This window comes from Larus michahellis, chromosome 11, assembly GCF_964199755.1.
Source record: "Larus michahellis chromosome 11, bLarMic1.1, whole genome shotgun sequence".
NCBI lineage: Eukaryota > Metazoa > Chordata > Aves > Charadriiformes > Laridae > Larus > Larus michahellis.
In genome coordinates, this window is record NC_133906.1 from 5,379,840 (window position 1) to 5,396,313 (window position 16,474).

The 16,474-nt window shown below is 39.1% G+C and overlaps 1 protein-coding gene across 1 annotated transcript in view; it reads left to right on the plus strand.

The window, feature by feature from the left end:
- SLIT3 (slit guidance ligand 3) overlaps positions 1 to 16,474 on the plus strand; it is a 522,490-nt gene that overhangs the window by 257,120 nt on the left and 248,896 nt on the right. The window contains exon 5 of the mRNA XM_074604436.1: positions 11,606 to 11,677. Coding sequence (XP_074460537.1) covers positions 11,606 to 11,677 — 72 coding nt within the window. The remainder of the gene's footprint in view (positions 1 to 11,605; positions 11,678 to 16,474) is intronic.

Below are 16,474 nucleotides of genomic sequence, written 5' to 3' on the forward strand. Positions count from 1 at the left end.
ATTCAGGATGCCAATTTCCCAGTCAGAAGCTTAGTCAGGTCAGTGCAGGGGGTTGGCGGGGCTGTGAGCTACTGTCATCGCTTGCATTGTTTGTCTTGTAATAACGATTTGAATGTAATACGTCATCTAAAGTTGCAAATGCAGAGGCTTCCACTGTGGGTGACGCGAGTTCTCTCTACCTTTGCGTTGGAAGGTAATTTTTTCCAAGTGCCAGGCTGTATTTTGAAAGTCAAGCGAAGCATCTTTTACCATCAAAAGCTTTTCTGGGAATCATTTTGTACTTAGTGCTACATAAACGTGGTAGCCCTTAGCTGATTGTTTTTTCAAAAGCTTGCTAAAGTAGTTGAACAGAGGATTAATAAATTGAAGAAACTTTTAAGTTTGGCATAATTGAAAGCCAAGTGTTGCTGTCAGGCATAGTTTTCTCTGCACACTTGCATAGCTGTAGTGGACTTCCTCTAAAGTCATCATCCTTCCCAGCAGTGATGAAATCAGATCACTGTGGAATTTGATATTCTTTGATTTGAGAGTTCTTCAATGATGAAACAGCAATGCGTAGACTTCTTGCTGCTTCCCTTTGGAATCTGTTGTGCAGGAGGCCCTCCTCCGTCTCCCCGGTCAGCTGTCAGCTTTTTTACATTTAATTTAATTTTCTGAGCTGACATTGTCAATCTAAAATTCAGCAACATGCTTGACAGCGAGAGGAAAGCCGAGTTCATTTTTGGAAGTGGCTTTATGCAAATAAATCCTTGTGCAGATCGCTGAAGCAAGGCATTTGATGATGAGTCGGAGTAGTGCCCTTGTTTCCTTGTCTTCTGCAGGAATAAAGCGCAAAATGTGCCACAGGCATCTTTGCGAGAATCTTTCTGTAAACCATTCACACGTGACAACATCTCCCTATGAGTATTTCGGGTGTTTGGGAGTAAAAACTGAGTTTGGTTTCAAGTAGGATCTGGAGGTTTTCATAACGCGATATTTGGTTGGCTTCGGGGAACTTAACTCAGCTTGTAACTTATTCAGGCCAGGCTTGTTTGTAAGTAGCAATGAAGTCCTAGGGAGGCTCTTAAGTCTTGTGAATTGTCTTCAATTTAGCTTAGTCTTCAATAAAGTTTTAGCACCTTGGTAGGTGAACTACAAATGCATTGAAATAACAAAACACTAATAGGCTCAGTGACATGATTACAAGTTTAACTTCGGTTTTTGGGGAATTTATCATTTTGTGTGCGTGTTAGCTTAGGTTTAAGTCTACGTTATGTTATCATGTTTGTTCTACTAGTATACTGTATTTTTATTTTCTGTATTTAAAACACCTATCTTCTATTTAGATGCCTTTTTCTAAAGCGTAGCACTATTTGATTGATAAACTTTCTGTGCATGGAGTGGGATGCCTGAAGGTGCTTTGCCTGCCTGGATAGTCATTGAAAAAAAGAAATTAATTTGGTTATGCTTCAGTGAATCTTTTCTTCTGTGTGTGGATAAGGTAGCAGAATGAGGTTTGTAGGTATCTATCGTTCAGCTGTAATGGTAAGGGTGGACCTGCTTTGAAATAATTGAATAGCTTGTGGGTTCGTGGAGCCTACTGTAAAAAGGAGAAGCTAGTATTACTTAAACAGTTGCAACTTGGATGAATATCCCCAGTAGAGTTAACCACTTCGTGGTATTACATCTTGGTTTAATAAATCTAGATGTCATATCCACATAGAAAAAGTGAACTAAGGCTAAAAACCAGTCTGAACTGTATCTTCTTACATCTGCAGTGTTTCACAGGGGCTTTCAGGGACTAAACAATTCACAGCAGGAAAGATATAAAGGTGAAGTTGTGGAAGAAAAATAGAAGCTAAAATAGTATGAAAAAGAAGGGACAGATTCATAAAACTCTCCGTCATTCGTCTAGGGCGTCAGTACCTGTTAATGGAATACAGACTGCTGAATATCACTGTAATAGACCAATATTACAATTTATTTTTAAAACTTTTATAATAGCTAAAGCAATAGTGTGCCCCTCTTACACTGGTACACTTTTTACAACAGAGTAATAGCCTCTTGGTTACCAGGCTTATATATAACCAGAATGTTGTTTTTCTCACTGCAGTGCATTCAAATAATTTGCAATTCATTTCTGCCTCACTAGAATAAATGGAATGTCACTGTAGTTGTTTTTACTATCCATGGATTCTGTATAATTTTTATTACTTCATATAGCCAAAGAAATGCCTACAGTGATCATGAAAACAAATTAAATAATTGGCCTCTTTCAGGAAAACTTCATGAAAAACAAAGCCTAGGTTTTTATACATGCAATTGATACTTACTCCTAGGAAAATAGTCTATTTTCATAGGTAAAGTACAGGATCACAGTGTGAATTAAATAAATACTGTTATGGCCATTGTTTTCATTCTACTGTGTGATGGTTAGGTGCACCAAAATATAACTGGTCAGAGAGGTATTCTTCTGAATATATCAGTAAAGTGCAAAAAATTCTTTACTTTGAAAACACTCATCATTAACAAAGGTAAAATTAGGTCAAGAAAGATCGTTGAGTGAGTTTTCCTCCAGATGTTGATCAGTTATGCAGTGACAGTGCAGTTTATTAGCTCATGTTTCAGACTTTATGGTTTCACATATTTATCTCTACTCGCCATAAAAACTCGCCGTATTTTAAAAAAGATATAACCAATAAACTGCAAAATATCTTTTTGCTAAGTGATCAGACTGGGTTTAAACGGGGATTCATTTTTGGTCCGTGGAGATCAGAAGAGGGTAATATTGCCTTCTGATTTTTAGAATTTGCAAATGCATAGAATTTCTTTCCAGTACAGCTCAACAGACCAAAGTATAAAACACGCAACAGATCAACAGTATAAAACGTGTTGTTTGGGGTTTTTTTTAAAAATTAGCTTAAAATAAAGGACCCTCCATATAGCTGAATTTCCACTTTAGAAAGTATTGACATTAATAAGCAGCGAGAGAGCTTTTTGAATACTCATTGTTTTAGTAGCAAGCAAATATTTATAAAAACGGAAAAATCACTAGGAGATTAATTTCTTTCTACTGATGTCAGTGCTTTGCTCCTACCTCTTTGAGGTGTATGTTGTTCCAACTAAATCATTGTAGTGCTGCTGTGTTGTATTCTCACTTGGTCAGTGAACAGTCTAATAGAAATGTATTGGTAGAATTTGGTGTCGTGTAGGATCAACATCATATTGGGATCACTTTGTTTTGTCAGTGATCCAGTTGCAAATGTATTTTAGAGTAGTTCTGGATCATTCCACAGTAAAAGAGATTTTTTTCCTATCCAAATGAATCTCTCCAATAAATTGTCAGAATTGTGCATGCTGTTTCTCTGCTGGCAGGCCAGTCTCACCACATGTGGTAAGACTTAGTGTGTAAATTGCATAAAATGGAATACCTAATGTATGTGATTTTCAAGGTGGGTTTTTTTGTCTCTTCCTGCACCCTGCTAGAGTACCTTGCTCTAGTCACATACTGCCTCTCGCTGTGTCTCATCGTCTCCTGTATAAAAGAGAAAGATTAATTATATTGATACCATTTTGTAAAGTACTGAAGACCTACATTAAATACTACTAATAAAGAAGCTTTATTGTAATTTATTAGTCAGAAGCTTTATTGTATTTCTAGAGGGGTGCTTCTCTTCAAGTGTTTCCTCTGAGTCTACTGTCACTTACTTTGCACTTCCTGCTCCTGGACATGTCCAAAGTTGAGTATAAAGACATTGAGGTAAAATGTAATTTTTGTGTGTATGTTCCGAAAGACAAAACAGATGCTGCTTTCTAAAATGAAAACTCTGATCTGTTGCAAGATGGGTGGTTTTAAAATAAGAGTCTCCTAAAGGCTGTCTAATCAGTATTTGCTCGGCATTTTGGAAATGGCAGGAGGAGGCAGGAATAATTGTAAAAGTCATAAAGACAAATGTTGCCTTTAATTGGGCATTGACACATAGATTATTTTTACAGTTCATTTAAAATATTATAAAAATATTTACTAATCTTATAAGAGATACTCTAGTAGAGTTAATTTTTTTCTAGTTTTGTGTTGGGTGCTTTGACAGCCAAATGTTGTAGCACTGTGTCTAATTTAGTGAAACGGAGTGGGATTTTTTCTTTGTTTGTTCGAAGTGACTAAGAAATTTTCAAAAACCTCTTATGAAGCATGCGAAAATGTGTATCCTCTGTTCTTTTAAACATTTAGAAAGACTTCACCATGTGCTGAGTGGTCCCTGTAGTTGTGTCAGGACAGAAGTCGTGAATCTGTCAAGAGTCCATGCAGGTCAGATCTCTTGAAGGGTCTGTATTATAAGATGGGTTTTAATTTGGCCTTGGAGAAGGCGGAAGATGATGCTAAAATAATTATCTGCTGCTGAGATCTTTTTCCTCCTTGATTGCTTAGTGAACAGCCTTCCCATTCCCAGTCTTCTAAGTGCAGCCTCTGTTCAGCATCTTGTTCTTCAGAATGAGTATGTGAACATGGGTTAATTCGACTACGTGAAGTTTTGAGTGAATGTTGAAGTACAGAGTTAGCCTCTATCACCAGATCAACAAAGAAATGGTGGCATTTATCTTCTGGAAGCCTGGCAGTAGTACTTGGGCAGTAGTGCGTGACTGTGTGAAGGCAGTGAGGACTGGTTTAATTGGAATTTTTGAGCTAAATTCCCTCCCTTAAAACAAACAAGATGAAACTAGACAGAGTTTCTCAATGGCTTCCCAGAATGTGAATTAAGAGCCAGCTGTATTATATTTAGCAAAAACACAATCACCTTGCATTGTTCAGGGTACAAAACATCTGTAGGACTTGCTCTTTTTTTGCAGACCTCGGATGCTGTCAACATCTATACTTTTATTGCAGTAGTAGCAGGAAGAATTTTTTTTCCTTTAGAAAATCAGCAGCGATGCCAAGTTTACCCAGAGTAAATACTATACAATACTGTTGTTCTTGCCTTGTAGCCCATTGGCAACAAGACTTATCCATTTTCCTTTTAGACAGAGAGCTGTAACTGCTACTTTATGGTAAATACCATCTTTTTACACTGAACATAGGGCAAGGTAGAAGCCGTTGCTCCACTGAGTGTGTAAGGCCCCTCCTGAATATACAGTTGCTGATGTGAGTGTCAGACTTTTCACAGCTTGTTCTTATTACTAGTGTAGTGAGCTGATATGGTCAATGTCTTTCCCACCTGGAAGATGATAAATATCTTGAATAAATCTTGCATATTTACAAGGCTGAAAGTTACTGAATTGCCCTCAACAGCTAACTCAGTTATTTGTTAATCCAGGAAAAACCCTACTATTGAACAGTTTTGGAAATACTACAACAATAGCTCCTAGATAAGCATAGTATTTGGCTGTTGAAAGTGTTAAATATTATTTTTAACCATTAAGAAACTGCAATGCAATTTTGGCAGAGCAGGAAAAATTTTTTTCTGTTCTTTACTGTGAATGAAACACCAGCTTAATGTGATACAAAGACATTTAAAAAAAAACGTGGTTGAATGTATTTACAGAGTCTGTTTTGATCTGATTACAACATCTGCATCCTTGAGCTTGTGCACACTGGCACTTATACCTCCGGGTACATTTACCACGCATGTAATTAGGATCCATTTCTTGCATACCTCAAGCGTGGTGATCACTCTCTTGGCTCAGGCTTCTTAACACACTTTTAAGGCACAACAGCCTTTGCAAGTGTGCTTATTGCAGAGGAGACAGATCTGCATCCTTCCGCACTGAGAATAAGTGGCTGGAACTGCATAGGAGGATGTGACCAGGTTAACTATAATATTGCTCACTTGTTTGAAAGGGGCATTGTATTGATGGGGAAGAAGAAACGGTAGCAGTTAGAAGGGAATCTGTGCTGCAGCCATTCTGCTGCTGGTTTTCTGATGCTCGTTATGCCATGCTTGAGGTTAAACAGGGTTTGAGGCATTGCAGGGTGTGGTGGATTGTAATAGAAACTCTGTGAGACAGCAAAGCTTCCTTGGCAATGTCAAGCTTTTAGTTAAAACACTGTGAATATTCTGTGCTGGAATTGTTACAGTTATGACTGAGTGAAGTTCTTTTTTTCCCTATGGATTTTCTTTATCTTTCTGTCTCCTTGTATGTTACCCCATTTGTCTTGCAAACTCTTTCCTTAGTAAGCATTGGTCCCTTTGCCCTCTCTCTTCACTCTCTCTAGAAGTCATCTTCCATCCAGCTCTTGCTCTACGGAAAAGCTGACTTGTATCATTCCTCACTTCACTGACTTGCTTATCTTTTATTATGTGTTACTTAGAGATACCTACCTCTTTGGATTATACTCTCTAATTTTCCCCATCTGTTACTCTTTAACTCCTTAATTGTGTTATTTAATTCAGTAAAATGGTGTAGGATAGAGTTTATGTGTAACATGCTGTACAAATTAAAAGTAATTCTAATGAGACAAATTGCAGTAACGAGGTTGTGTTAAGTACGTGACCTTTTGCAGAGTAGTTCAGCTTGGTGTTAGTCCAGTTGTAAAGAAAGGTTGGGTTGAAGAATAGTCGCTAAACTTTAATGCACAAAACCACAGTTTTTTTATTTTATTTTATTTTGTTTTGGTAAAGGCATAAGACTGAAATGTTTTTAACACAGAAATCCTATTTGGTAAAAGAATGTAAAGAAGCTACCAACATGGATTAACAAATTTTATTTTTTCTCAGCTGCAAATTCTGTAGCTGGAGCGAAGCTAGTGGGCAAATTATCTATTTCTTAGCATTGGTGGCAGCTGACACTTCCTTAAAATCTGTATTCATACCTTTCCATTGCTTGCTTTGCAAAATAAAACTAAACAACATAAACTTTCCAATATTATTGTGTCAGGAAGAGATGATGGGAAGCAACAGGTTATTTTGCACTCTCAAGCCCCCTATAGAGTTGAATCAGCCAGCGTTTGTCTTACGTTTTGTCTCGGCCTCTACAAAGAGAGTTGTGTGTGAGCTCTCCTTTCTTATTCCAAGAAGCAATTGAGTTGTGGATAAGAAGATACTTGAAGGAATCAGGTTCGTTATTCTGGATCTTTCCTTCTTTTTAGCTGAACCTCGTTTCCATGTGTTAATCGTTAACTCTGAGTTTACTGTTATATGATGGGGTCAACATACAATAACATCCTGGGAAAGATACCTGCTTGGCTGTGAATCATTTCCTCTTGATGACTACTTCTTTAAGTCTTCGCATTAAACCTTTAGACATTAAAGGCACATCTAGTTCTTTATTGGATATCACTGAATGGTGATCTTTCATTTAGCCCATTTGAGTGGGACACATGATAAAACCACAATAAATACTTCTTAATCAAGCTACTTTTCAGGCAGTTCTTTTTTTAAAAATAGTCTTTTTAAATTTTAAAATCTGTATGCCAAAAAAGATCTGCAAAATAATTGGTAAATGCTCAAAGGGTGTTTTTGTTGTTTTTTTGTTTGTTTTTGAAAAGGGAGACGACCTAAACATAATGCTATCGGTGTTGATTTTTTGGTTCTCATGTAACACATTTTCAGTACCACTATAACTTTGCAAGTAGTATTAAAGTACCCTTTTTGATGTTTTAGATCTATAGTTCAAGGGAAGACTCTTATTTTATGAATGTTCATATGGTCTGTGTTCCAATTAACTGATTTATGCTCTGTCTCTGGCAAATTTAAGAAAAAAAAAAAAGAGAGTCTTAATGTCTTTTATTGCTATTTTAGACAGTTTAAATTTCTCTTGGGATGTAATAACCAGTGTCAAGGCAGGAAGCTAAAACCAAGCGTTGTAGCAAAGCCTACAGAGGCACTTAGAAAATGTCAGCAGTTTTGGGTGGAATTTTTTTTTCCTTTCCAATCCTTTTATCAGTAAGGCTTTTGCAATTCACATTTGAAGATCAGGAAAAAAACATACTTGCAGAGGGAGTTAATCTGTGTCCAAAGCATTTTAGTTAAATTAAAATAAAACCTAAAAAAATCTATTGACTTGTGCCAGCTCTTGTTTGAGTCTGGGTTAGACTAATGGGTGGTCTCCTGTGCTGTGAGGGCACGTGAGCCACAGCTGCTGGGTTTTGTTAGCTCCTGTGTCTCTGGTCTATGCAAACTATAAGTCAAAGTCCTTTAACATCTCTGTGGTTCTGGTTGCCCATCTCTGAAATGAGAGTGCTTTTTCCTTAGGGGTGTTCACCGCACTCTGCTGGTTGTGGAAGCTGTTGGTTGAACGTATCCAGTATCGTCGCCTGCTGTGCTTTTCTCCTAGTTGGTTCCTCTGTGATCTGCTGCCAAGGCCTTCTCAAGTGTGTTTCCATCGGACAGGACCCCTGTATGAAGGAGGCAGGGGGACCCTTCCAAAAGGAGACTGCACTTAATCTAGGCAGCAGCTGGCTGCAGAATCTCTGTGCCATTTGCACTGCTTGAAAGCTGTGTGGCAGGTTGGACTGGATGAAACTTGCCTGTATTTATCAAAATAACAGGAAGAATAATCCAAAACATTCATTTAGCTCAACATGTCTAATTTATCAGGATGCACATGAAGATGTTTCCGTTGTTGGGCTTGCTGCTTTCTGTACAGAGGAACCTTTGTGAAGGAGGGTGCTGCTGATGTCCTGGCACATTTTAGTTTGTCCTTAGGTCAAGTGCTTTTGGTCAGCTCTCTAACATTGTCTGTTAGGGTGAGAGTTTTTTGAAAGGTATGTTTCTCTAAAGCTGGAATTTTTCAGATTTCCTCCAGGATCCTCTAGGATCCGTCATGGATGGACTTGTCTTCCATTACAGAAATAGATGGTTTGAAACCATTGTGTAAGAAATAGGAAATGTATTAGTAATCATCATTTATTTTTCTCCAGATTCATTGTTTATGTTTTCTACCGCAAAAGAATACCTCAGTTCTTTTTTTGTCTTTTTTTTTAGGGTTTTGTTTTGGCCTCACATTCATTTATCTGGTTTTCTGCAGTTACTATTAATAACTGATATTTATTTCACATACCGTCGGTGAGAGTTTCCCATTATGTCTGTTATGAGAAGTAGGGAATGAAAAGCTGAAACTTTGAGATAAACTATGTTTTTTACAGCCGCCTGCTCCCTTAGAGCGAATTTTGTGAAGTGCATGCGCTGAGCCTGGTTGGTATTTGCTTGCTTTTGAAAGATGCTTAGCAAAAGTTTGGCACAGTGTTAGGAAGCAGAGATGAACACTATTCCTAACTGTCTCAAAAAGGGGTGATTAGAATTGTGAGAAGGCAGTTGCGGACGATGAAGCATGCAGTTGTGAACTTTCTTCCATGCTGCGTCACTAATGCCATGCAGGCTGTCAGTTCTTCAGACCACTAGAGATATTTATGAAATCAGTCCATGATCTTAGAGATTTAGAGAGGCAGTATTGTTAGCTAGAGGAGAATGCCTAAATAGAAAATAAAATTAATACAATTTACAAGAAGATTGTCATAGAAAATGGATTAATTTCCTACAGTCCCCTGGTTTTGCCTGACTGCAAGTGAGAGCTGAGCATAAAGACAAAGCAGAATGCAAAAATATAAATTAGCCACAAATTTTAGACCACTATAATATTAGAAAAAAAAGACTTGAAAACCTAATATATTTTTAAATCTGGCTTGAAATAATGCACAATGAAATGCCAGACGAATGCAACTTGAGGTGTTGGTGGGTTTAGTGTGGTTTGATCACACAATTCTACTTTTTCAAGCCCTTTTTGTTCTGTGTTGTGTCTCTTGCTTTCAGATCTTACTAATTTTTGCTTTCCTGAACAATTTTGTCACACTTTTACCATTGGCTGTAGCTTTGCTGTGCCTCGCTGTCGCACCTAAGTGACTCACTGTCATTAAATCGGTCTTCAGCACAAGCCTTCCTTCTTGTAGGTCTGAAATACACTTTACTTTTGACTCCTCTCTGTTCAGGTTGCCTGATCATTTGTCTGGGTTGAAGGTCTGTCTTTAAAGAACTAATATTTTGTTGCTGGCAAAAGAAAGGGGAGGTGAAGGAAGGGTCAGGGTGTGGATCAGTGTTAAACAAATTGTGAAGGTCACAAAGAATTTTAATCTGGCTTGAAAAAGAGACTTGTATCCAGCAGCACATTTTTGTTTGTGATAGTCTGAATGGACAATTGTGGCTACTTTGAGAATTTGGTGTAGACTGCATGACTGGTATAAATTGAATTAGACTCATGACAAGGACATAGTCCCCTTTTTTTTCTATCTGCCTGATGGAAAGCAGAAGAAAGCCCTGCGTGACACGTCTTGACCCGCAATGTCAATGTGGGCTTTTGTGACAGGCTCTGATTTCTGGCCTCTCATTTGATAAAGCCGATTTGGTGGAGACTAGAAAGGAGGCTTGCTGCAACACAAAATGTACTTACAGAAAAGAGTATCTGGTGGTGAGTACAGATGACTGCCATTCCATCTTAATAATCATTAGAAAGCCAGAGTTTCTTTCTGAAAACGGGGCAAAGTCTTGGGCTTGTATAACATAAGGACATAGTCACACCAAATGATGCACTTGTGTAACAGCCTGTGCCATGGTATCACCTTTCTTTGTCCTTTTCTCCTGACATCGCTCTGCCTTCCATTTCCTCTGTTTGCTTATTTCTTCCATTTTTCTTTCCCACTCTTCTGCCTTCCTTTCATCTTCTTACATTTCTCTCTTCCCTCCGCTTTGTACCCTAAACTAGAAAGTCACTCTCTCTTTTCCATGCTGACAGAGCACCAGCAAAAGCAATCATTGTGAATGCTGCTTTTCCTTAGCCTGAAAACGTCCCAACTTTCTGATTTTGTGTCTGTTTCCCTCCCATTCCTGATGTCCTCCTTCCTGCGCCATTGGCACTGGTAGGGGATTGCAAACTTGGAAAATTCCAGTGGAAATGTTTATATGCATCAAAGGAAAAAGCAACTGAATGCAGGTTGTGTAACAGAAAACAGTAACCTGCAGTGCTCGTTGTGCTACCTGCACTCACAATGCAGACATAATAATTTAAATTGAAACATTTTGTAATGTTTTCAGTACTAGAAAGACACTTTGAATTGCTGTCATTTGTTTTTTTAAACAAGGTTAAAAATTCTGTTGTTCTCATTGATACATAAGGTAGTGGGTTTTTTTAATGCAATGGATCAAGATCTTTTCACTGTAAATTTACAAAACTCACAAAAGAAAGATTGTTAAGTTTTTCCTGAATATTAATTTCAAATTAGGGGCTGTCATCTGAGCAGGGATAGCCAAGTATTTTTGCAGTCAGTAAGCAAACAGGAGCATTGTGAGAAAATTGCGTTTACACTACAGGGTTGCAATTTCAAGGCATAAGAGTTGGCTGCAGGTACTCTGACAGCGAATCAAGGCATTGTGACAGTGTCATGACCACATATGAGTGATGTTTGCTGGAAGCTCTGTCATTTGTATCATGAATTCTGGTAGTTTTCATTGGAAAGTCATTTCAGCTCATGCCACAGACCTCTAGAGGAGATAAAGAAAATTGAAAACATCGTGTGGTGTAACAAATTCAGAAACACCTACTTTTCCAAGCATGTTTATGTTCCATTATCTCAAGTAGATTCGAGAAATGTGTTCTCTTTGTTAATATGGCATGTGTTTTTTTCTCTTCCCTTTTTCAGAGACTTGAGTGAAAACCAGATAAAAGGAATCCCTAGAAAGGCCTTTCGAGGAATCATTGATGTGAAGAACTTGTAAGTGACAACTTCATTAATATTTGTGGTGAAAAATGTTCTCCTTAGGTTACTTTTGGCTGTTATGATTTGTTTGAGTACCGTGTGGTTAGCTCTGCGCAACACAGAAGGGAGCTGTGGACCCTGCTGTGTGCAGCAGGTTATTTTCAAGGGCCTCACGTGGTACTTCGGCCCGCATGTACACTGTGCAACACGCTTGGAGAAGTTTTGAGCAAAGGAAAAAGTATACTTAGAGGCTTTAGCCCTCCCTGCAATATTGTCCTGCAAAATCCAGTGAAGTCATGGTCCAAGCCTTGAAGCAAGATATTAATAAGAAAAGAGCTGGTAGTGTATGGGGGTGAAATGGGAATATTTCACTTAAATTTTCTGTCCCACCACTTGGGTGGGAGGCAAATATGGCAAAATGTGGCACACAGGCACAGTTGTTGAGCCACAGATATCAGAAAATGAAAAGATGATGTGGGAAATTAACTGTGCATGCTTTGACAACCTGTATTGAAATTTAAAATAATTTTTAAAATCCATTAAAGAGAGAAAAGCAAGTTTTGCTGTTTGTGCTAATGAAGCTAGTCTGTCCTAGGCATTTTCTGTAACATAAAGTCTGAATATGTGTAGAGACTTTCAGCTCTATATTTCCAGACCTGCTAGAGGATGCTTTTATGTTACATACCAGAAATGCATTTTTGTGCACACCCACGCACTAACACACCATTGGCATCATTAGAGTCAACACAAGGTGAACTGAAAAAGGAAATAACAGCCAGCAAGTTGGCAGAGAGTCGGGATTTCCTGAGAAAGCTTGCAACGGCTCTTAGAACCATTTCAGAGCCATTAGTATTAGCAATGTGTTACCACACCAGTAGCTGACATCTGATACCCCACCATGTTAAATATTGTCAGGATAGCATAAATAGTGTGGATTTTTTTTGGGTTTATTTAGTATAACAATCAGCTGAAGTAGATCTAACAAGAAGCACTTTTCTGTGAACAGTCTTGCAACGTACCTGTGCTGTGTTTTCATTTCTTGCTTCAATGAACAACCTCTTTAGCAACCAGCCTAAATTTTTTTTCTATAGGCAGCATGGAAGCTGTTAAGGGCAGTCAGCGTGAGTCTCAGCATGACCACCTTTGCATCCAAGGGCAAAGCACAATTCTTGTACCGTCTCTGGTGATGCTGTGTTGCAGGGAGTATCTCATCACTGGGTTTATGCAAGGGAGACAGTACTGCAAAAGACCAAAGCAGGTTTTCCCCCAAACTGGAAAACATAGGCACAAGAGCAACTCTGAGAGGTGTCCCCTGCTCTCTCTGAGCGCTGGCAGGGTTCCTTTGGGGACTCTGGGATAGACAGAACCTGAAGACTTTTACACATCCTGTGACATTTACAGCTGTTTCTGCGGGCATTCAGCATGCTAAGCTTGTGTTTGCTTGATGGTTTGTTACTTTGTGTATATTCAACAGTGACTCAAGCTTTGCAGGTGTGAAGACTTTTTTACCTGAAAGTCAGCCTGAGAAAACGCATCTTGAGGAGCCAGCTAAACTCTTTGAAGCCTGCACTCTAATGTTCCCCTTCAGTGGAGGAGCATCAGAGGAGCTGTGTGAGCAGGTCTAGTTTTTAACAGGAAAATACTGGAGAATATAGTTTATAGTGGGAACAAGTTTGGGGACTTTAGACAGAAGCATGGCTTTTTTGTCATGTTAGCATGAATTTTACTTACATTGTGTAATCTAGAGGAACAATAGATGGTGTTTTGTTTCAGAAAATCTAACTTTCCCAGCTATAATTCACTGTTAGTTGTCTAACTTCATTTAAAATAGCAAAGTTTGCATTCAGAATTGATTTCACCTCTGGCAAACTGTTAGAAAAATCACAGGTGTTCTTTGATTTATGCACCCAATCTCAATGCAGAAGAAACCAGAGTCTTACCTTTAAATGAGCTGCTATCAAGGGATGGATAGCTGGAGTGCTTACAGGTATAGACATTGGGATCTAAAGCTTTAATAAAAAATTGTGACTGTCAAGTTAGGCAGTATCTATTATTTTGCTGTAAAAGACACACTGTCACAAGTGCTTGCCTGTGGCCACTGTTTCTATCTTTCAGGAATACTGGAGTTATTACAGAATCATAAAATACTTCTGGTTGGCAGTGGCCTCTGGAGGTCATGTAGTCCAGCCTCTGGCTCAGCAGGAGTACAAAGCTTAGCAGCCTAATTAATAGATTTGCTGATGTCAGCCATGAGTACTGATTGTTTAGATAAATAGCAGGAGAAGGAGGCTTTTCACTCAGATTTATAGCCATTTTTTCTTGGTAAGGAATTGGGTGAATTGTGTGTCGAGGGTGGTTCATTAGAGTAGGTGACTGTTGCTTCCAGACGCAGACTAGTGGCCTGTGAGTTGCTGAGAAAAACGTGACAAAATCTTGAGCCAACTTGTTGCTGGAAACACATTAAAATTTCTGCAGCAATAACTGTAAGGGCGTGATGCAAGTTGAACCAAGTTAATATTAAAAGCTCTTAAAGCTTTAAGCAGTAAGCTTGAACATGACAATTCCCATTCTCAGCCTTGATTTGGCAGCCAAATTGCTCCCCTGAGTCGCAGAGTTGACCATGCCAATGAGCACGAGCGCTCAAGCACCTAGAGGAGAACGAGCCTTTGCCTTTCAGTGCCATTCAGCTGTTTGGACACCTGCACTGCCAATCGCCTGGTGACTCTCTGACACATATGCACTAACGTGATAGCAGCAGGGTTGGCCGTTTCTATGGTTATCACTTTGCACATTTATTGTATTATCTCAGAGCACTTTCACCTTTTAAGGCATGTTTTTGAGGGATCATGGAGACTTTTAGATATAAGAAATAAAGTTACGTGTTCTCCTACACTCCCCAGTCCTTTCCAATTTATCTTTAAAATTCATACAGGGCAAGGCTGGCATGGAATGGTCTCTGTTTTCATGGCTTGACATTTAAATGGGCTCACAGTCTTCCACTTTCTACTGAAGTGTCCAAATGTTGTGGCAAAAATTGTAACTCTGTAGATACTATAACAGGGACACAGCAAGTGCTAGACCACATGAAAGTCTCCAGAGTAATGCTGTCTTTAACAGCAGCTTGGAAAGCTTCCCTCAGGAAAAATGCAGAGAAGCTGATGCAATAGACTAAGCCAGGGCATGAATTTCTTTTGGATACAGCCTCCAAAATACAAAGCCTAAGGGCTTAATATAAATTATATACTGGGTGCCATTCGGAAACCCTGTGAGAACTACCTATCTCAGTGTGGCTGTAGCAGTAAGCAGCACAAAGTGGCAGGCTGTACCCGGTTGGAGCATACTGGTGTATTTCCTGAATTTAAGGGAAGAGGTGCTGCTGCATGTGCTGAGCAATGAGAGTCTTTGGTGATGTCCATCTAGCACCAGGACTGTAGAACTGGCTTAGTACCAATACAATTTTGGTTATTTAAAAAAATAAATGTTAAGTTGATAGGAAATTAAAAAAAAAGTGTTATAGAAAGCAGTGTTTTAGGATATTTTTTACCATGCCTTTCTTTTTAAATGGTAAAAGCTTTCTATCTTTTGTCATTCTCTTAGCAGAGCAGTGAGCCCAGGAAAATGGGCTTGCGTAAGGGCTGTGCTAAAGAAGAGCATTTAAATGTCAGGGAGGCCAATGTTTTTGCACAAGACAAAGCCAAAGCAGAGGCTGGCAAGATGAGGTTTTGAAACTCCCAGGTGGTGGAAATTTTGTTGTGCAAATTATTTTCATATGAATTGTTTTCTGCTGTTTGACTATAAAATCAAAACAAGAAGCTGCACACAAAGAATAAGTTAGTAAGTCTATTTCTAATTAAAATCTAGAAATAGTTATACAGCTTTTAGAAAGTTTCATGAATACCTAATGTCCATTACCAATAATGAACTTATATGGAAAGTTGGTGTAAATTGATGCTTTGAACATATTGTAGAATAGGTGTGTAAATGCTACTTAGTTGTCCTACAAGAGTTGAAGAAGCAAGGGCAAGAGAGGGCCAGCTTGCAGCACGCACCTGTGTTCAATTTCTGTTACTCATTACTTAGAGAACAGGAAATGTTCCTCGCAGGAATCTAGCCCCAAGTAAGTACATTTATTCCAGGAATTAAAGTATATGGCGTTGGGTCTTGTTGAGCTTTGGGCTAACTCAGCGCTGTCAGCCGTGGCCTTCCATCATAAAACTATATAGAGCCGCTTCTTGGATTTCTGCACGTTTACCCTGCTTGTATCACATCCTGGCATTCCGATGAGTGTTTCTCTGGTGAGGCGTTCCTGCAGTTTCTGTTGAAATGGCCTGCCCAGCCCACCTTATTGAGGGCAGCCAGCTTCCCCGAGTAGGAATATGCAGAGGTTGACTCAAACAAAGATCCTGTAACAGCAGCAGCCATTCTTTTAAGGAGTTGCTCATGTTGTTGGCAGTATGCTCCCAGCTCTTCCTCTCGCTGGGCTCTCTACAGGACTGTGAAGCTGAACACAACCAATCGAGCTGCGTGAAGATCGCAAAGCATTGTAGGAACGTGATCCTTGGGGGCATGACCATATCAAGGCTTGTTGTCTTGCAGGGATCATTCCCCCATAAGAAATGCACAGGACAGATTTCAAAGAAATACTCTTCCTGGCAAGTTGCTGCCCTGTGTCCTTTTGCCGTCTCTTGACATTCCTTTGTTTTGCAGCATTGCAGTAAGGAAAATCAATAGCCTGAGACTTACCAGCAAGCAGAGATCTGTCTGAGACTAAAATGACAAGGCTCTTGTGTGTTTCCCTAAGCCTTTGCTCCT